At 52.3% G+C, this 20,455-nt stretch overlaps 8 protein-coding genes across 8 annotated transcripts; 6 read left to right on the plus strand and 2 right to left on the minus strand.

The window, feature by feature from the left end:
- Window positions 1-784: 784 nt before the first annotated feature.
- Window positions 785-2,137, plus strand: SEPMUDRAFT_88085 (uncharacterized protein; the record flags this gene model as incomplete). Its single annotated transcript, XM_016910461.2, has 1 exon — window positions 785-2,137. Exon 1 carries the CDS (start codon window positions 941-943, stop codon window positions 2,135-2,137), a length of 1,197 nt encoding a protein of 398 aa, XP_016760444.1. The 5' UTR covers window positions 785-940.
- Window positions 2,138-2,942: 805 nt separating this feature from the next.
- Window positions 2,943-6,144, minus strand: SEPMUDRAFT_150010 (GARP complex component). Its single transcript, XM_016905911.1, has one exon. It carries the CDS (start codon window positions 6,069-6,071, stop codon window positions 2,958-2,960), a length of 3,114 nt encoding a protein of 1,037 aa, XP_016760445.1. The 5' UTR covers window positions 6,072-6,144; the 3' UTR covers window positions 2,943-2,957.
- Window positions 6,145-6,828: 684 nt separating this feature from the next.
- On the plus strand, window positions 6,829-9,331 carry SEPMUDRAFT_88091 (DNA replication licensing factor mcm5; the record flags this gene model as incomplete). Its single annotated transcript, XM_016910462.1, has 3 exons — window positions 6,829-6,969; window positions 7,079-7,205; window positions 7,253-9,331. Coding segments are annotated over 3 exons (2,209 nt in total), but the record flags the coding sequence as incomplete, so codon positions are not given.
- Window positions 9,332-9,749: 418 nt separating this feature from the next.
- SEPMUDRAFT_150012 (choline transport protein) lies at window positions 9,750-12,568 on the minus strand. Its single transcript, XM_016905912.1, has 8 exons — window positions 12,205-12,568; window positions 12,056-12,126; window positions 11,791-11,960; window positions 11,255-11,688; window positions 10,764-11,110; window positions 10,441-10,600; window positions 10,241-10,363; window positions 9,750-10,150 (listed from the first exon to the last, which is right to left on the minus strand). The coding sequence occupies exons 1-8, from the start codon at window positions 12,349-12,351 to the stop codon at window positions 10,001-10,003; spliced, it is 1,602 nt and encodes a 533-aa protein (XP_016760447.1). The 5' UTR covers window positions 12,352-12,568; the 3' UTR covers window positions 9,750-10,000.
- A 1,214-nt stretch (window positions 12,569-13,782) lies between these two features.
- SEPMUDRAFT_150013 (uncharacterized protein) lies at window positions 13,783-15,394 on the plus strand. The gene is made up of 4 exons (XM_016905913.1): window positions 13,783-14,028; window positions 14,088-14,192; window positions 14,254-14,627; window positions 14,697-15,394. The coding sequence occupies exons 1-4, from the start codon at window positions 13,819-13,821 to the stop codon at window positions 15,184-15,186; spliced, it is 1,179 nt and encodes a 392-aa protein (XP_016760448.1). The 5' UTR covers window positions 13,783-13,818; the 3' UTR covers window positions 15,187-15,394.
- A 145-nt stretch (window positions 15,395-15,539) lies between these two features.
- Window positions 15,540-16,140, plus strand: SEPMUDRAFT_118260 (uncharacterized protein; the record flags this gene model as incomplete). The annotated part of the gene is made up of 2 exons (XM_016901410.1): window positions 15,540-15,723; window positions 15,848-16,140. 2 exons carry the CDS (start codon window positions 15,540-15,542, stop codon window positions 16,138-16,140), a joined length of 477 nt encoding a protein of 158 aa, XP_016760449.1.
- Window positions 16,141-16,865: 725 nt separating this feature from the next.
- On the plus strand, window positions 16,866-18,317 carry SEPMUDRAFT_150014 (D-site 20S pre-rRNA nuclease). Its single transcript, XM_016905914.1, has one exon. It carries the CDS (start codon window positions 16,891-16,893, stop codon window positions 18,226-18,228), a length of 1,338 nt encoding a protein of 445 aa, XP_016760450.1. The 5' UTR covers window positions 16,866-16,890; the 3' UTR covers window positions 18,229-18,317.
- Window positions 18,318-18,514: 197 nt separating this feature from the next.
- SEPMUDRAFT_150015 (uncharacterized protein) lies at window positions 18,515-20,328 on the plus strand. Its single transcript, XM_016905915.1, has 2 exons — window positions 18,515-18,597; window positions 18,670-20,328. The coding sequence occupies exon 2, from the start codon at window positions 19,257-19,259 to the stop codon at window positions 19,653-19,655; it is 399 nt and encodes a 132-aa protein (XP_016760451.1). The 5' UTR covers window positions 18,515-18,597; window positions 18,670-19,256; the 3' UTR covers window positions 19,656-20,328.
- The last annotated feature ends 127 nt before the right edge of the window (window positions 20,329-20,455 follow it).

A 20,455-nucleotide genomic window follows, 5' to 3' on the forward strand; every position in this document is an offset into this window, starting at 1 on the left:
ACAAAGGGCGCAGATATTCAAAATCTGCACTGCCTTTGTTCACAAAGGAATTAATCACTTGAACCCGCGCTGCTTTTTCCCTTTGACATTGGGCACAGCAGCTCGACAATGGGATTGTCGTGGTCCTCATTGTTGGCCCTGGTCGAGGATATAACCCCTCCCTCTCTTCCTTCAATTCTCCTTTCCATTACTCAAGTGCTGCTGAATATCGTCTGAGGTGCAATTCACTCTGAAGCAGTTATTACTCAGCCGTACCGGTAACGCACTTGAACCCCTTCACCTAGTTAGTCAGGTCAATTCACCTAGCCAACAACTAAGCAAACCCATTCATTCACTTGGCGCTAGGACCAAGAAATTCTGCAAGGGTCCAATGGCGGACTCGGTCGCGAATTTTGACGACCAGCACAACAACAACAACATGAATGAACCAACTACCACCACCTCCACCACCAACATGGAAATGATGGAGTTGTCCAACGACAACAACAACAAGCCGCAGCCGACTCCAGCGCAACTCGAAGATGGCCTTCTCCTTCAGAATCCCCCATCCGCGCACCTCGCTCCAAACAGCCGCGACAACGAGGCACCACAATCCCGATCCTCCGTAAATACGCTCGAGCAGGAGAGCGACTTTGAAATGATCGAAAACCAAATCGAGAGCGGCTCTTCTACACTCCAGCAGCACAACAACAACCACAGCAACAAAGAAGAAACCCCACAAGACAACTTTGACGAGTACATGGCCGACAAGAAAGATCTGCAGAGACTTGCGGACGACTTCCCCTTGCCATTGCCCAAGCACAATGAGAGATACAATAAGCTGCGCTATGCGCACTTTGCCGTGTATCAAAGATTGTTCGCGGTAGTGGTGGGAATCAACTTGGTCCTGATCGCGACGTTTGCAGCTCTGCTCACAACCACATCCAAATCCGCAGTCTTCATGTATGGAGATGCGGTGACAGCGGTAGCAGCGAATATTCTCCTGGCGATGTTGATGCGACAAGAGAATTGCATCAATATGCTGTTTCACAGCGTGTTGAGCCTGCCACGCTCGTGGCCCGTCAGCATTCGTCGACACGCCGCCAAGGTATATTGCTATGGAGGGGTGCACACGGCGAGCGGCATCAGTGCGGTGCTGTGGTACTTGTTCTTCGTGGTGCTGGTCTTTCGCGACTTTGTTGCCGTGAACGAGGCGCTTGGAAACGCTGTGAAAGGACTCGCCGGCGTGATTATGTGCTTGTTGGTCACGCTCTGCGCTGCGTCGTATCCGACCCTGCGCGCCAAATTTCACAATCAATGGGAACTGTCGCATAGATTTCTGGGCTGGACGCTGGTCGTCCTCATCTGGATTCAACTCTGCTGCGTCGTCGCATCGGATGCCTTGAAGCCGGAAAGCAGCAGCAACATGGGATCCATCCTCGTCAAGACTCCGGCTTTCTGGATGCTCCTCATCATCAGCTTCCTCCTCGTTTACCCCTGGATGCGTCTCCGCAAGGTATATCTCACGGTGGAGAAACTCTCCGCCCACGCCATCCAGGTACACGTGAAGACCAAGAAGCCCATCCCGACCTGCGTGGGAATCAGCTTCTCCCGCTCCCCGTTGATCGAAAATCACAAATTCGCCACCATCCCTAACCCCGACAAGGAATCCGCCTTTTCCGTCATCATCGCCAACAACGGAGATTGGACCCATCAGCTCATCAACGACTCGCCGCCACCTTTCCTCTGGACCCGAGGCATTCCCTCCCTGGGCGTCGCGCGCGTCTCCAAAATCTTCCGCCGCATCGTCCTCGTCGCTACCGGATCTGGCATCGGACCGCTCATGTCCTTTTTCAACTCGCACCCCGAATGGGCAATGCGCATTGTCTGGTCGGCACGAACGCCCGCGCTCAGCTATGGCAAGAAGAACATGCAAAATGTGCTTCGAGCAGATCCAAAAGCCATCATTCTGGACACGAGCAAGACGTCGTTCAAAGAGGAAGGCATGCCGGACTTGGTGAGGTTGGCGTATGGGGCATATCGGGACTTTGAGGCGGAGGGCGTTGTGGTGATTAGTAATCCAAAGGTTACCAAGGAGGTTGTGTTTGCGTTGGAGTCGAGAAAGGTACCTGCTTATGGGGCAATTTTTGACTCGTAGGCGCGCTGGGTTTGGATTTGGGCTTGTGCGATTGTGGTTCTCGATTGTTCGCCAGGAAAGTCTCCGGATTGGAAAATAAACCCCTCCCAAGAGGCGAGCAGGTCGACAGGTAGACAGGTAATGTACGCAGGCGCTGGGGCATGCGGTCGCGTAGATACGGTATCTTTGCTGCTTTGTAGGAGAAAAGGGGTACTTTTCACCTGACGGTCAGCGAACGCAAATGCAAATGCAAACAAACTCTTGAAATTAAGTCCATCTTTTCATATTTCTCTTCTCTTCTCCCAATACCGTCCCAATTCCGTGCTGCCTTGAATTTCCATGTAAAAAGCTGAGCCAAATTTTCTCTTGAGAGTTGAGACCCTGTGCAGACCGCCCATTGTAACGTGTCTCGTTACTGTCTGACTTCCACATCACTCTGACTTCCATCTCCTCTGATTCTCTTACCACCAGTCTCACTGTCCTCGAAGAACTGAACATTTCCAACGTCGTCGCCGTTTCATTTCCGGGAATAAAGAGGTAATGAATGTAGTAGCGACGCGAAGCAAAATCCCTTGGTCGAGTGGAGCGAAGGAAAGTCGCACTCGAAAATAATCGTCCCGGAGAAACACTTTCTTCTCGATGCTGCTGCTGCTGCTCTTGCTGCTGATGATATGCTGAACTCGATCCGCTTTTCCTGCAAGCTGAGGTGGGTTCGATTTGTCCCCTCCTCTCCCGTTCCTAAGACACAACTCTTCCGGAGAAGAGCAATAGAGAGGCAAGATCCTAATTAGGGATCCTAGAGGTAGATATGTCTCCATTGACTTCTATCGAACACGAAGTACTACTTCTTATGGTCTATAGTATTATCATCGCCTTCACCTTCCGTCGTCGGAATGGTTTTCTTCTCATCATCTTCATTTCCATCACCGTTGACTTGGGTCTCCTCTTTCATATCTACAGCAGGAGCAGCATCATCTTTGGCATTATTTTCCGCGTCAGCTTGCGGTTTCTCCCCCTCCTCCCCCTTCTCCTCTGCTGAAACCTTCGCCCTCACCAAGCCCAAAACCTCCTTCCCAATTTCCTCAAACCCTTCTACCCTCCCCAAACGAGCCTCGAAAGCCTCAGCATCTCGCAACAATCTTTTTTCGCCACTTGCACTTTCCACATCAACACCGTCAAAAGCTTTGGTCCATTGCTCACGATACCCCACGAATATTTGTCGCATAATCAACCTCACATCCAATTCTGACAAATGTCTCGAAAGCACTCTATGCAAAGTCAAAGTCTCCTTGGTCAGCGTTTCCATGTATGTATTAGGTTTCTCGTCATCTGGAGCAGGGGAGTCAAAGTCGATCAGGCTCATCGCCTTCACATGCGCAGTCGATCTCGAAGTCATAATCTCCACAAGCTTGTCGTGGATTCCGGATTGATGGTCTTGGTACAGACGTTTCATCTTGTCGAATTCGGCCAAGATGCCGCCCTGGCCAGCGGGGTTGTGGCGACGTACGCACTCGCGTATATAAGGAATGATGGCGACGACGAAGCTGAGAGCTTGAGACGCGAGCGCTAGATGCTTGGTAGTGATGTTTTTGAGACCGGCGATTTTGGTGGCGCCGGCGCCGAGGATGAGCTGGTTGGTGCGAGAGTTGAAGGTTCGGAGTACATCGATCAGGGAAGTCGAAATTTGTGGTGTCATGCTTGGTAGCGTGGAAGTAAGAGACAGGAAGGTGTCGATGCTGTCGAGCAGTGAAGACGCACTGGGGACAAGGATGAAGCGAGTCTCATCGATATATGCAGGCTTCGCTGTTGCTCCTTTGGCCGAGGTGGGAGCTGTGCCATTCGTGACAGGAGCCGCAGGGGTGCCGTTGGCAGTGTTGCCGTTCGTCTGAGGCTCTTCCCATATGGATGCAGTGCCTTGTGCCCACTCCGGTGGGTCTTTTGTCATTGATGCCAGAATCCGCTGCAATAATTCGTTGCGCGCGTCAGTAAAGTCTTCAGCATTCCAAGTGTCGCTATCAAGCATGTTAGCAACGCGTTCAGTCTCCGAAGTCCCCAGCACTTGGACGAATCCAGATATTTGTGCATTGATAATGCCCCTGAGTACGTTGCCTCCTCTGCCACTAATCGCCTCACACTCATCTGCAAACAGCCGATTGAGCGTGAAGTAGCGCAAGAAATGATCTTTAGACAAGCGGATGGTCTGCTCGTTTCGAACCCTGAGCACTCTTGTGATTTGTGACTGGGCGGTATCGACGGCCTGGCCGAGCAAGCTGGACATGTCCAGAGCCTGCGACAATTCTTCTTGCACGCTGGACTTGGTGTCCAGGTCACCGCCATTGACAAGCCTTTCCTCTATGCTAGAGACTGTGGCTGACCTGGAATGTGACTTGGGTGATTTCGGCTCAGGGGGTTGCATGCTACTCGTCACATCCAGGAGAATCTTGGTCTGCGTGGACACTCGTCGGAGGGCTTCCCCAATGGATGTATAGGCGTCGGCAAGCAGCTTCTCGGCATCTTCGGCGTCCATCGCTTTCAAGTGACGAGCCAACATGAGGCTTTTCTCCTGCTGGCTACGCTTCCCGCCGCCTCTCGACATGGTTGTCGAGGTGGACATCATGCTGTCCGCATCATCATCACTGCTACTAGGCATAAATCTACGGATGATTGCCTTGACTTCCTTATTGACGTCGTCCCGATACTTGGAACTTGCTGGTGCCGTGTGCCCTGCTCTGGCGAGTCCAGTCAACGCTGACAGTAAGTCTTTGCGGAACGCGTCATCCGTCTCCATGTATGTGGGTGGGATCCCTCGCTGTCGTGACCACCGTTTCAGAGTTTCAGCGGTGGGAACTTTCTGTACGTGTCGTCGCAAGTCGCCAATTAATATCGAGCTGAATCGCTGCGCAAAGCCTGTGCCTATTCGCAGCTGCAGCTCTTGCAGACCAGTGTCCAGGCCCTGGAGTGCCTTCAGCGGACGAAGGTCTATCAGCTCGCCATCTTCACCCCCGGGCTCTGGCTGACCACAGACCAGTCTTCCCACACGATCCATTTGGTCTGCCGCCTCGTCGTATGCGCCGTTGTCCACTAGCTCATCCGCCCTTTTCACATTGTCTACCACACTCTGCACCTGAGCGGTAGCGCTCCGTAGCTTCCGCACATTCTCCCGTCGCCTCCGTTTTGCTGCGATCTCGAGTCCAGAAACAGCGATTTCCTGATCTAACCTTTTCAGATCTTCCCGCAAGCTCTGTATCTTGGCCACACTCTGCGCTGCCTCCGTCTGTAGCTCTTTTAGAGAGCCCAGCGCTGTGAAGAAACCTGTACTAGCGGTACTAATGCTATTGATCAGGTGAACTTCAACCGTGTCCATGTACCAACTCAGCTTCTCTTGGAGGATGGCGTTGTTTGCCAGGCTTTTCCTCGGCATCTGAGGGGTGGCAGTTGAAGGCTGCGAACCCGGAGGAGGTCGCACGATTTCCGACTTTTCGGAGACGACGTCAAACGTCCTGGGGTTTTCGAGATGGAAGTTCTCGTCAAAGTAGACATTAGGTATGGTTGACAGGGGCGTGGGCTCGTTGCGATTTCGCCTGAACTGTGCCGAAGATCGACGACGTGGTACCGCTGGCGACTCTATAGGCGACATGATAGCTGGCGAGCTCGGCGCCGCAACGGTAGGGGTCGGCGGTGCAGAACTATCCGGCCTGCTCAGTCTCCTCTCCAGTGCTTCCACCTTCTCCAGATCCCTGTCCTTCCTGAGCCATGCCGGTTGGTCTGGCTCGGAGCGGCGCCGCTGAAAGCTCTCAAACAGCGGCCCAATGCGGTTCAGATAGTCGCGAAATTTTTCAGGCGGCACATGAGGCACGCTCGTCAGTGTCACTGGCGGGATATCCCTCGTTGTCGGAGCTTTGAAGCGTGAAGCGGCAGCTTGTGCTGCAGTATGTGGAACCAAGCCCGTTCGCATAATCGGGGACTGAAGTAGAGTAGATATGGCATTTTGGGACGTTTCCCGGATGGTGCTCCCCCGTCGTTGGTGCATCGAAGTATCCAGAGTACCACCTATAGAGCTCGCCGCCGACATGACACTGGCTGAACTGTCCCGCCGCGGGCGATATCGATACGATGCCGATCGAGGAGCATCGTGGGAAGGGAATGGGAAGGCAGAGTGAGTGGAGGCGGGCGATGCGACATGGTCGGGGCTGTCGAGGGAGTAGGCGGAGGAGGACATGGCCGACGTGAATCAGTCCAGCTGGCGCTCGTGCTCGGCGTCATGAGGAGATGCGAGGCGCTGGCGTGGTCGGGGAGGGAGGGACGGTGAGGTATATACAGGAACAGAGGGGAGAGGATGGTCGAGTGCACGGGAAGGAGGTGGTGTGCTCGTGGTTGTTCCCGTCAGTCGACTTTAACAGGATTAACAATAGAAGAACATCGAGTGTCCCAAGTACACGTCTCAGGCCATCCCGTCATGCTCCTAAACCGTCCTAAGGTAGTTCGACGCGGCACGGACAGCTCCCGTGCCGTGCTCGTCCCGGGCTCCCACTGGCTGAGCATGCGAGCACTTGACACGGATAGAGCCAGCCACGATATATGCCACATGGACGCGAAAGGACGCGTCGTGCACGCGGGAAGGTTTCGAGGAGCCGCCGAGGTGAAGTGTAGCACGTTTGGTCGGATCGCATCTCTGCTGCCATCTACACACAACCCACCACCCACCACATCACAATGGACCGGCAATCGGTATACACGCTCAGCCTGTTTGGCGAGGAGCAGAGTGCCAATGGAGACTCGAGCAACAAGCAGACGCAGCGGGAACTGGTGGCCTTTGTGCTGGACTTCCATCTCGACGGCAACTACATCTACCGGTATGCGGTGCAGCGAGGCGGCGGCGGTGGTGGTGAAAATGAAGAAGGAGAAGGAGAAGAAGAAGGAGAAAAAGGGATAGAGAACATGTCACTAAGCGCATCCGTGTAGGGACCAGATCCGCGAGAATGTGCTGTCCAAGCAATACTACTGCGACATCGACATTGCCCACCTGATCGCCTTCAACGAGGAGCTGGCCAACCGACTGAACAACGAGCCCGCCGACATTATTCCTATAGTATGTATGCCATGTCATATGGTCATGCACAGTCTAACCAGACACAGTTTGAAGCGGCGCTCAAGACGTGCACTCAACGCATCCTCTACCCCTCGCGCAGCCAGGAAGACCTCGCCCTCGCAAAAGCCCTCCCCGAACACCAACTCCTCATCCACTCCTCCGTCTCACAGACTTCCATCCGAGGCCTGACCGCCACCAACGTCTCGCACCTCGTCCGCATTCCCGGCATCGTCATTGGCGCCAGCACCCTGAGCTCAAAAGCAACAGCAGTCCACATCCAATGCAGAAGCTGTCAGCACGAGACGAATCTCGCAGTCACATCCGGCTTTTCGGGAATCACACTACCAAGGACATGTGGCAGAATAAAGGGCCCCGACGATCAGGGCGACAAGTGCCCTCTCGATCCATATTTCGTGGTGCACGAAAAGTCACAATTCATTGATCAGCAAGTCCTGAAGCTGCAGGAAGCACCGGACGATGTGCCTGTCGGCGAGCTGCCTCGTCACATTCTGGTCAGCGCAGACCGATATCTGGCCAATCGAGTGGTACCGGGCACGAGGTGTGTGGTAATGGGTGTGTTTAGCATCTACGCCAGCCAGAAAAACAGTAAAAACAGCGGAGCAGTCGCCATTCGGAATCCTTACCTTCGAGCCGTCGGTCTGCAAACCGACGCCTCCCACAATCAAGCCACAGGCATGGGCATCCAATTCAGTGAAGAGGAAGAGCAGGAGTTTTTGGAAATGTCCAGGCGACCCGACATCTACACGCTGTTCGCAGATTGCGTCGCACCCTCCATCTACGGGAATGGAGACATCAAAAAGGCCATTACATGTCTACTGCTGGGTGGCAGCAAGAAGATTCTACCAGATGGTATGAAACTCCGAGGAGACATCAACGTCCTGCTTCTGGGTGATCCTGGAACAGCAAAGTCGCAACTCCTCAAGTTTGTAGAAAAGTGCTCTCCTATTTCTGTCTACACATCTGGTAAAGGGTCCTCTGCAGCCGGTCTGACGGCTTCTGTGCAGCGAGACACGACGACGCGCGAGTTCTACCTGGAAGGAGGAGCCATGGTTCTGGCCGATGGTGGTGTAGTATGCATAGACGAATTCGACAAAATGCGAGATGAAGATCGAGTAGCCATTCACGAAGCCATGGAACAGCAGACCATATCCATTGCCAAAGCGGGCATCACTACCATTCTCAACTCCAGGACCTCCGTCTTGGCAGCAGCCAATCCCATCTTCGGGCGATACGATGATCTCAAATCACCGGGCGAGAACATTGATTTCCAAACCACCATCCTCTCACGTTTCGACCTCATATTCATCGTACGGGATGACCACGACCGGAATCGGGACGAGACCATTGCCAAACACGTCATGGGTCTTCACATGGGCGGCAAGGGTATCCAAGAGCACGTTCACTCCGAAATCCCCGTCGAGAAAATGAGGCGGTACATCAGCTATGCCAAGTCCCGATGTGCGCCCCGACTATCACCAGAAGCCGCCGAAAAGCTCTCCAGCCACTTTGTCTCCATCCGAAGACAAGTCGCTCGAGCCGAGCAAGACGCGAACCAGCGAAGCTCCATCCCCATCACCGTCCGTCAATTAGAGTCTCTCGTCCGCATCACCGAATCGCTCGCGAAAATCGAACTCCAGCCCATTGCGACAGAAAAGCACGTCGACGAAGCCATTCGGTTATTCCTGGGCTCCACCATGGACGCCGTCATGTCTGCAGGTGGCGACACCTCTGCATTGGGACTCGGCGGGAATCGAGAACTGGTCGAAGAAGTGCACAAAGTCGAAGAAGAAGTGCGTCGCAGATTACCCGTGGGCTATACTTCCACTTTGGCCACGTTGCGGAGAGAATTCGTCGATAAGAAGGGCTATAGTGAACAGAGTTTAAATCGCGCTTTGCAGGTCCTCGTGAGGAGGGAGAGTATCCAGTTTCGAAGAGGTGGGACGTTGGTGCATCGGAGTGGATTTTGAAATCTTCTCTCTCTTCTTTTTTCGAGAAATCAGAGAAGGAATTTTATCTATCTATGTCCCTCTAGTGAAATGATGCCCTCCCTCTCTCGCGCAGGTCGTTTTGAGAGCGCAATGCAATACAATCCAATACAATACCACCCAAAACTCAATATATCCAATATCCACCGCTCAAGTGACAAGTCCACCCAATCAACTCAAAGACACTAACTACTAAATCAGTCTAAACAGACAAAAAGAATCATCCTAACAAGGCTAACATATATAAATGTATATCCTACCTACCCTATCCTATCTTATCTAATTTACATACATACATACATACATAGAGGTAACTCTTTTATCCTTTTTTCGGTATAAGCAGAAAAAAAAAGAAGAAAAAAAATAACTTAAAAAGACTCAAAATGTATATATAGGTACCTAGGTATTGAGATAGGAGGTAAGGTAGAAACGAAGGAAGGTTCTTTTCTTTTCTTGGCTTTGCTTTGTTTTTTGTCTGCCTCCTCTGCCTGCCTCGTCTGTCTGCCTGGCTGCCTCGTCTGTCTGTCTGTCTGTCTGTCTGCCTCGTCTGTCTTATCTAGGCAGATAGGTAGATAGGTAAATACCTGAGTAGGTAGGTAAGTAGGTAGGTATGTAACATCCACCCATCTCGTACAGTACAGCATACATACAATACAGCATACATATCTCATCATACCTACACCACCACCACCACCTCCTACTAGGTAGGTATAAATCTCTCTAGAAATGTACCTATCCTATCCTATCCACCACCCTCCTACATACATACATACATACATCTATAAGACTTCAAGCCTCCTTCCGATCATCACGACCATCATCATCCAACAAAACCCTCTCAATAACAGCCGAATTCAAACCCGCCCAGCGCCTCTTTCCCCAAGCGAACCAGGAGAAAACAGCAAAGAGCCAGACAAAAGCGTTGATAGGGAGGGCGTACTTTGTGCATGTATATATCAGCTTTGCGGATCTTGATGTATATATATATATATCAAATTCGGGGGGAGAGGAAGGGAAAGAAACACTCACGTTGAAAAACTCAGCCGTAACGGGGAGATAAGAGGGAAAAGTCATAAACGTGCCTAACCACGCGGTAAAGAGGATAGCGGAGAGATTGATCGGGATGCCATATTTTCCGAGGGACCAGGGGGCCTAGAGAGAGGTGTTGATGTTAGCTTCTTCTTCTTCTCCTCCTCTGACATGTATCCATGTAAAAATTCACTACTAACCTCCTTAAAACGTCCAGATAATCGTGCCGTGAGCCCGCAGACGATAGCGATGAGATAGGATTGGAAGAGTCCAAAAGTGGATAGAGAGACGATGACGCTGAAAGCGGTATAGTTGGCCAGATTTAGGAGAGATAAAATCATGACCAGGATAATCGGAAGCCTACACGTAACGACCAAAAAAGGGAGAAGAGTCAATCATCACTCTGTCAGTTCAAAAAAAGCTGCGCCCCGCAAACTCGCTCGGCGGCTCGTGTCGAAAAACACGTCTTATTGAAACACACAGAGAGAGAGGGGGGGCACGAGAAAAGGGGGGGTTCACGTACCACACCGAACGGACCGGAATGCGATACTTGGGGTCCACATATGCAAAATATGAAGGCAAGGCCCCATCACGAGCCCACGCCCACGTGAGTCTCGAGACGGAAGCGACAGAACCAATGGTACCGGAGATAATGGTAGTCAAAATCCCTCCCAACATGGCCGATGCGCCTGCGACCGATTGGGTCGCGTTCAGGCAGATGTCCATGAGAGGGTAGGAGGAAGCGGATATCTGTTCGACGTCACCGACGCAATAGAGGAGGATGATGATCATCCCAAACGCCATGGCGGCGTTGACGCAAATGGACCAGAACATGGCTCGGGGGATGGTGGACCGGGCTTTTTTCGTTTCCTATAAAATGTAAGCAATGTTGGATTAGTAATTGGACCATGTCTGTGTTTGTGTGATGTATATAGAGAGATATATATACATGTAATATGGGATGGATGGAACCGTGGAAGAAGAATGTTTCATGGAAAAAGAGAAAACACCTACCTCGGAAATATGGGCCATAGCATCATAACCCACGAAACCCCAACTCAGGAGAATGATTCCGAGATTGAAGGAAACGAAATCACTCGTCCAGCCGGAGGCGTTGGCCTTTTCCAAGAATACAAACCTCGTGCTATGTCGGGGCGCCAGTGTGAGAAGTACAACGGCATACACGATCCAGAGGATCACGTGTAATAGTCCCGCGATCAGTTCAATCCAGGGAATGAGCCAAAAGGCATACATGTTCAACAATCCCAACGCGATCAGGAAGCCATACATGACCAGAATCGTATGCCATCCCTTCACGACATAGTCGGGATAGCTCGCCGTGACAATGACCGTCGTGCAGTTCGCTGCAATGTTGGTGACGCCTGCGAGGAGGGCGACCCAGGAGAACCACGTGATCCAGCCTTGCAGCCAAGTGATAAATCGCCGGACTAGAAGGTGCAAACACCGATCGCATTAGTCCCGACCATTAGTGAGGCCAAGGGAGGGTCACGTTTGAGGTGGGGTTTGAAGTATATCACGGTGGTACGTACATTGTGGTGGCGCAAACTGCCACGTCCAGTGATATTGTGCTCCGGCGATGGGTTGTACGGAGGCGAGCTCCGCAATGGAAGCGACTTGGCAGAGCACGCCTGGGACAACAATGAAGAAGCCCCAGACCATTGCTCGAGGTCCGCCGTTGAAGAATGCCAGACCGATGTTGCTGTCCATCCCATGACCCGTGCGATTAGCTTCGTTCATGATAGTCCATGGCTTCTAGGGGTTGGTGGTCTTGAAAAGTGATGTCTCGAAACATACGTTGTGATGGCCTCCCACGACTGCATGTAGCTGAGGGCAAAGAAGTACATTTGCGTGAAGCTGAAGATTCTCTACACCGGACTCCGTCAGTCATGACCCCAGCATGGCGGCTGCTGCTGTGTTCGAAGAGAGATTCGCATGGCACGCACCCGTACGCTGGTCTGCGTCGAATTCGACTGATTCGTTGCCGGCGCAGCTTCTTTGGTGCATTCGGCGGGGACATCGTCTCTGCTGTCGCTGTCTCGCGCCGTGGCCTCGTGCCTGGGGCCCGACTTCAACTCATATGCCTCCTCCATGGCAGTTTTGGGCGGCGGTACACAGTGTCGCAGGGTTGCGATGCTCGCGATCAAGCATTTAGATAAAGAGACAGACAGACTTCTTCATCCGAGGAACGTGGAGGCATGGTCTCCGCGTTTGTGCATGATTAATTCTGCGCTGGGGCCCTGCAGTGCCACGACGGCGGCGGGCGAGAGCGCGAGTATAAAAAACTAAGGAACGGCATGCAGCACGGCGTCTGCTGCCTGGTTTGGGGGACTGGTGGAGGTGCAAACATGGGAGAACATGGGAGGACAAATCGCCAAGACCTGCCGCGCTCGCCCGAACAGTCTTGTTGTGCACGATGGAACGTGACTGCATAAGCCCGCACGACATGATCTCTGGGCGATGTTGAGCCGAAGTTGAACCCCGCAAGTCCACCACTTCTCGACACTCCTCACTCCTTGTTCCCGGGAACGGTACGCGTGTCATCTTGCTCGTCTCACGCCAGCGCCGCCAGCCACGTTCGATTCACTGCTTGATTGCCATGAAATGAACACGAGCCTCCTGGGTAAGAAAGGCGACTTGGAGACTCCACTCACAGTCTCACACCCAGTGGGCCGAGACTGGTGCGAGAAGTGCGTGTGTGTATATTGTAGGAGGTACTGCAAACTAGGTACTGTATAGGTACTTTAGAGGTGAATACGACTGTCGCCGGGCAATTTGCCACAACGCGTAGAACAGTCCGAAACGCTGCTCCAACGGCAGCCGGAGATACTCTATGAAGGATGCGGTCGTGTCCAGGATCGCACATGAAGTTGTGCCTTCTTGAGCGTTGGCGGCGATCATTCTCCTTTTCCCTCTTTCTTCTTCTGAACGATGCTGCGAATGGTGGTATATGATTTCCTTTGTCGTTTGGCGTGATCGCTTCGTACCTACCTACTTCTGCGCCATGGCCGGGCGATGGGCTTGGCGACAGCTCGCTTCGACTCTCGAGAAATCGACGGAATGGACTGACGATGACTAGTGCCAGGAAGGGAAGCGTGCAGCTGCTCGTCACGGACAGTCTGTGGCAGAGCACGTGCAAGGTGTTCCCGTCCACACACAGACACCCACCCGCACACACACATGCACACACAGATCCGCCGGCGCATGATTCCTGTATGCCGATGCGTGTCCACTGTTCCCAGTTGGGTCACTGCATCGCAAAGTATGTGTGTCCCGATGCTGTTGAGCGTGAAAAGCATCTTACCTAAGGTACCTGAAGTTAGAGACTTTTCGTGCCGCGTTCAGCCGGCAGGTCTCCGAAGCTGAGCTACGAGAGGTGCAGTCCTCCAAGACCTTGGGCCATCAAAGTAGCCCTAGGCGATCAGTAGTAGTAGAACTACTTGAGTGATGGCCTGCGCTCTCCAAATCGGCGAATCTTCACGCACACGGGTGCGCTTCCGATCACTGAACGCACACTCATTCCTCTTGAGGCCCGGTTATGCGAGCCACTCCACGCTGACATGGCCACCGATGCCACCGGTACAGGTCTTTTCGAAGACCTTCTTCCTCCGCTTCATGAGGTGTCGCCGCAAGATCATGGCGCATATATCCTCATCGCTGCTGTCATCTTCATGATCCTTTCCGGACTGACGACCGTGGTCAAGTTGTATGCGACGGCGCATACGTTTCGCAGGCTCCGCGTGGACGATGTCGCCCTCGTCGCTGCATTGGTAAGCGTCATCACCCTCGAGAGCATCACAACGGGTGAGTGCTGATGATCAGTGGGAAGGTCTTCGCGCTGCTGTATACTGTCGTCACATGTGAAAGCGTCAAACATGGACTGGGACGCAGTGCTGAGAACTTGACTGTTGCCCAAACGCGCTCCGCTGGCCAGGTGAGGATGATATATACCATACGCAGCAGGTAGCTTCCGGTCACTGACGGGCATGTTCCAGTATTTCCTCGCCGCCAACGTGCTATCATACCCGTCGCTGGCGTCGTCCAAATGCTCAGTGGCCTTTTTGGTCATATCCATACAGCCGAGGCGATGGATCGTGACCAGCTTATATGGACTGTGTGCAGTGGTCGTGGTGTGGGCCATTGTCGCGATATGTGTGACCGCACTGCAATGTGGACCCGATCGCTGGGTGCTTGGGCCAGATAGCGATAATACCTGCATCGATCAGTACGCCGCACAGCTCGCCTTGAGTCTGGTCGACATCTTCACCGATGTGGGCCTCGTGATCCTCCCGGTCGTCATGGTTGCGAGTGTGCAGTTCTCCATCTGGAAACGGTTCATCGTGAGTTTCATGTTTGGACTGCGCATCTTGTCAGTGAGATTTGGTTTCTGTGATGGTACATGTATGCTTGAAGAGAGATCCGCTGACTGGATGAGCAGGGTGCCCGTCTTCATTGCCATCAATCTTGCTTATCAAGCCCGCTTCTATGAAAAGCCCACGCCTGATCGGACCTTTGCGGCAGTGATGCCATCCGTCTGGACCTCAATCGCCCTCCATCTCTCTCTGATCACCGCCTGTCTACCAGCACTGAAGCGCTTCCTGCTGGACTTTGGCGCCGGCGTCGCGAATGGCTTGATGGGTGAGGCTTTCGAACTCCAGCAAGGCCATATGACCAAACAGAGCCAGGGACACAGTTCCATGCGTGATAGTCGTCCGCCACATGGGGCTCGACCGCATCTCTTCTCACGCAGCTCGAGATCGAGAGTGGAGAGTAATACGCGTCGTTCGGATGGAAAATCTGGAGGCACAGCGGATCGCACGTCAGGCGAGCTCAGAGCGAGCGCCGAAGGCTCAACAGACGGCATCCTCCAGACGAGAGACTATCAAGTGCGATATGAGGCCGAAGATCTGATCGGGACAGCTCAATGAGGTCCTGCATACATGTACCTAGCCTTCCCACCCAGAAAATTACCTGTATTCTCCAGCGTATTCGTAGAAAAGATGGAAGTGATGCCATTGTCCGACAGGTGTCTCCCTACCTGGTACATAGGTAGTTCGGGAAGTAGGAGGAACCTGAATCCCGCCACTGTTGCCATAGACAGTGCTCGTTCCTTCTCATGTTGTACTTGAGTTCGACGGAATTGGTAGTTGTATGTTGCGCCATGTTACGAACAGAATACAGTGCCACAAAGATTTGAGGTACGAGTAGTGGGAGCCGCTGATGTGGATGCATTGGAAAGAGTGTTGTTGTTGTTGGTTTTGTTGTGCGACCAACATTTATAATGCCCAATGCCCAATGCCCAGACTTCTGTCACTGGCCAGAATACGAAGGGATAGGGCTCCCCCGGGCCACCCGACTCTCAACATCTTCGACGTCTTCCAGTATATTGTACAGCCGCAATGCAAAGTTCTCGGAGCATGATGTTTCAGCACGTATTCTGGTGACTTTATCAAGGGAGCAGAATGGTAGGGACAAGATCGATGGTCAAAGCAGGCCACGGGAGCCTCGTACCTGGGCTCTCGGCAAAGTCGACCGAGACGAACAAGAGCGCAGCCTCTCCGACACTCTAAAACGCCCTCCTCGTCTTAGTCTCGCTCGCTCCACCACCAGCAAAGAACAACGTCACAAAAGACAACAGCGACGAGACCGACTGGAAGAAACTTCCGCTGCACTCCGCGATAGTGCAGCATGCTACAGAGAAGTCTCTGAAAACTGCCATTGGCCGTGTGAGTGATCCTGCAGCACTACCTACCAGCTCCCCAGCCCCGTCGACCTTTACAGATGGCCTACCGCTTCTGAATTTCATCGTCTTGGACCTGGACTACACTCTTTGGGCCTTTGACATCAACAACCCAAGGTGGACAACCGGTCTTGAACTGTAATGGCGAAGAGGGTGGCTCCTACGATGATGTTTCTTCCATCCTATCTCACATCGCCGACCGAAACATCGTCATAGGGGCTGCCTTGAGAGGTTCTCGTGAAGATCTTGCGCTCTAGATGCTCTTTCTGCTCACGATCTCTGGAGGAATCGGGAGAACGTAGGCAGAAATGTTTTTTTTTTTAATGATAAGAAGCTGAACTTGGAAGCTGAATCGCTGGGAGTGGTGATGTATTTGGTCCACTAGCAGACATTGATGTAGGCGTGCAGCTGTGGTGATTCAAGAATAGGAAGATTACCTTACCCTGAAGAGTCCCAGTTGATCCATACCTACTGTATTTTTTGATACATGCTTCTTACCTCATTCTTCTACATGCCAAAAAGATATATGTTACGCGTCGCTCTGGGAGACCGCGGCAGTAAAGTCGTTCCTTTGTGCTTCACTTAAATGCTCTCGTAGGTGCGAGGTCCTGTTGTGGTGTGAGATGTGGACGAAGGGCGCGTCTCTTATGTAACAATGGTTCGAGAACCGCACCCAAATGATATGTTCAGGCTATTCGCATGTGACTCCAAATCTCGCTGGTATAATGGGACAGAAGAGAAGCACCAGTCTTGTGGTAGCGACGGCAAGGCAGAGTCACATTTTTCGCCAAGAAAGCCTTGGCGTGGCGATCTAAGACGGTAAAGTATTATTTGGAGTTTTCTCACAGCCAGCCACCAAGAAGGATACTCCCTTCCTGGTCAACAGCACAACATGGCGTCCAATAAAATCGTGCACACAGTGGTGCTAGATACCGGAGCAATCATCAAAAATGAGCCTCCAGTTTCCACACTTTTGAGTCAAGCCGAACACCTCGTCACCGTGCCCGCGATATTGTCAGAAATCAAGGATGCCGCCACGAGACAACGAGTCGAGACTACGTTGAAGCCTTTCCTCACCGTGAGATGGCCGAATCCAACTAGCATCAAGTTCGTGACCGACTTTGCGCGTAAGACGGGTGATCTTGCTGTTCTGAGCAAGCCTGACATCCAAATTATCGCTTTGACATACGAAATTGAGTGCGAGAGAAATGGAGGCGATTGGAGGCTGCGAAAAGTGCCCGGTCAGAAAGGATTGAATGGCGCGCCGCCTGCCAAAGAAGGAATCCAGGCTGAGGAGCCGTCTAAAGACGCCGCTGGCGAGCAGAATGAATTGCCAGCGTCAGAAATTTCCCACGAACCGGCCGAGCAAAAAGCAAATGAAGTTACCACGGAATCTGAGCCTGCACTCGCACAAACGGATGAAGCAGAAGCAGGAGATGTCCAACAACTGACCTCTGAGCTGGAAGCTACAGTCCTAGAAGAGAGCAAAAAGGAAATCCCAGCACCTCCAGCCTCCGAACCTACCAAAATAGACTCTGCACAAAACTCCTCCGAAAGCCAACAAGACTCCTCTTCCGACTCCGACTCAGAAGACGGCTGGATCACACCCTCCAACCTCAAAAGAAAACAAGCAGAAGACGCCCGCGGTACCTCCACGCCACCCCCCTCCTCCACCAAACCCCTCCAAGTCGCAGTCCTCACCTCGGATTTCGCCATGCAAAACGTCATCCTCCAAATCAACCTCAACCTCCTCTCCCCAACCCTCTCTCGCATCCAACACATCAAAACCTACATTCTCCGCTGCCACGCCTGTTTCCACATCTCCAAAGACTTGACTAAACAATTCTGTCCACGCTGCGGCCAACCCTCTCTCACGCGCGTCGCGTGCTCGACGAATTCCCAGGGAGAGTTTTCGCTGCATTTGAAGAAAAATATGCAGTGGAATAATCGGGGGAATCGTTATAGTGTTCCGAAACCTGTGCATGGGACGGCTAATGGGAAAAATTCGGGCGGTGGGAAAATGGGGTGGGGACATGAGTTGATTCTTGCCGAGGATCAGAAGGAATTTGAGAGGGCTAAGGCGTTGGAGAGGAGGACTAAGGAGAGGAGTTTGATGGATGAGGATTATCTTCCGGGGATTTTGACGGGCGAGAGGAAGGGGAGTGGTGCTGCTGCTGGGGGGAGGACGAGGGTGGGGGCTGGGAGGAATGTGAATTCGAGGAAGAGGTGAGAAGAGTACAGGTAGGTAACTTGATGAAATGGGATGAGATGCTGCCTACCTACACGACTTCTGATAGATTTTTTTGAGTTGAGAGTCACGATATGAATTTTACCTAAGCCTTTCCCTTTTCTTCTTTTTCCCTGCTAACGAGATTAAAATATAGGCAATTTTCATCGAAGTATACATACCTACCGTACATGCCCCCCGTATGTGAAAAACCGACCTTTCTGGCCGTCAAAACCTGTCTCTGTCTCGGTGGTATATACATAATGTACCTTAACTGAGCACCGCAAAACGCAATGCCTACCTGATGGTCGTCGGGGCCGAATACAGCAAACTCGCTACCTTAGTGGCTATGGGAGTAAGAGGTAAGGTAAGGTAGGTAGATACACATTTTTATTTTTATTTTGCGGGCATTCTACATACAGATACTAAGACTTTCCATTTCAGTCTCAGACACTCCATGAACGGCGCGAGCGTGAGTCGATGGTTGTTGTATGCCATGTGCGCCCTTGCTATGGAACTTTGGAGGAACCTGTCAGTTAAGACTATGTTGCCTGGCTTGTCTTGTCTTGCTTTGGTGCTTTGTTGCTGTGTTGCAAGAGTCACTTGGGTTGGCGCGGAAAACTCGACACCTGAGGTACATACTTAGAAGAAGGGAAGAGGGATGTTACCACGATGGTGGAATTGACGCGATCATCAACATTACAGACGGGAGGTCGCTTTACTACCACCACAACTACTACCACTGCCGCTGCGGAAACCATTGCTGGAGAATTTCTTCATCGTCATCATCGGGAGACGTACAGTCTATTTGCAGTCAGCCGGAGTTGTCAACACACACACACTCACTGTAGTGGGGACGAGAAGTCGCTTCGCACTTCTCAGGGGTAAACTGCCACAACCTCAGTCGCAATTTTGCGCAAGCACCTGTTTTTTCCATCAACCCCGAGTGCACCGCTCTCTCACCAACATCACCACCACCACCACCACAAACACAGAAGTTGCATGCACAAGAACATCACATCATCATCATCATGCCTTCCTCCTCCACCCTCAACACAGTGCAAGAGCGTCGATTCCTCTGGCACTACAAATTCACCGTCACCCGGCTGCACGCATGCGGTTTCGTCCACGAGTCCGCAGTCGTCGCCGGTTGGTATTGCGATCTGCTCGAGCGGTCCAGCGATCAATTGAAGGAGCATGCGCCGATTGACCAACAATTCTGCGAAGATATGGTTGCTGATGCGGGTGTCCGAAAATATTCGGAGAATGTGGCGCAGGTGGGAAATCAGACTGCGGATGTGGCTAGGTTGCTGTTTCATTATGGGAGAGGTGAGGAGGCGGAATTGTTCTCTGAGCGGGCGGCTTGGCTGCATGATTTGGCGGGCCGGATGAAGGAGTATGAGTTGCTTGTTGGGGAGCAGTTGGAGTAGGGGAGACGGGGGAAGACCTTGGGGGAGAACTTGCCAGAGGACGGGTTTGGGTGAGTGCGCTCTCTGCTGAGGGTTCGGAGAGGGGAAGTCGTTCGCTGGCTACACGTCTACAGTACCATGGAGGAGGTTCAGTTTAGGGCGAAGGGGATCACAGGCCGCATGCGTTTTAGCAAGAGTGTCATGGTGGAGCAAGATGGTCTCGGGAAGATATGGTGCGACGAGGCTGCTATTGTAACGATCAGATTCGACCTGGTAACAGAAAGGTCTGCAGCGCAAGCTGACACAAAGGCAGCGATAGAGGCTCGAGGCACGAGGAGGTCCCAACGACAGCCATAGATGTTGTACTGACCAAAAGTCTCTTCGACAGCCCGTCTTGTCTCTTTTCTTTCCATCTACATGACTGTACTCCTCACAGCGCTATACGTGCAGCTCCTCGTCTCACGTCCACTGCTCTTACAGCTATACCAGGTACGTATTCTCCCCAGCTCTTTTCAGGAATGATGCTTGATGAAATAAATGTACGGCACTTCTGACGCCGCCTACACAACCAACAAAAATGCGTAGCCAGCTCTTATAGTACCAACAGTCTCCCTCTGCGCTACTCGAAATCGTTTACCAGCAATTTTGGAACCCAGGGCCCAGCATGACGCCGAGCCAGAAGCCTGCTGACAACACTGTCTAATGGAAGCGGTGTATGGGGAGAAGAGAAGGGAGAGAAGAGAAGAGAGAAGAAAGTTTTGTTATGTGTGCGGAGAAGCTTGGACCAAGTCGGTAAATTGAAATGCCGATGCGCTGGATTC

This window comes from Sphaerulina musiva (assembly GCF_000320565.1).
Source record: "Sphaerulina musiva SO2202 unplaced genomic scaffold SEPMUscaffold_6, whole genome shotgun sequence".
Classification (NCBI taxonomy): domain Eukaryota; kingdom Fungi; phylum Ascomycota; class Dothideomycetes; order Mycosphaerellales; family Mycosphaerellaceae; genus Sphaerulina; species Sphaerulina musiva.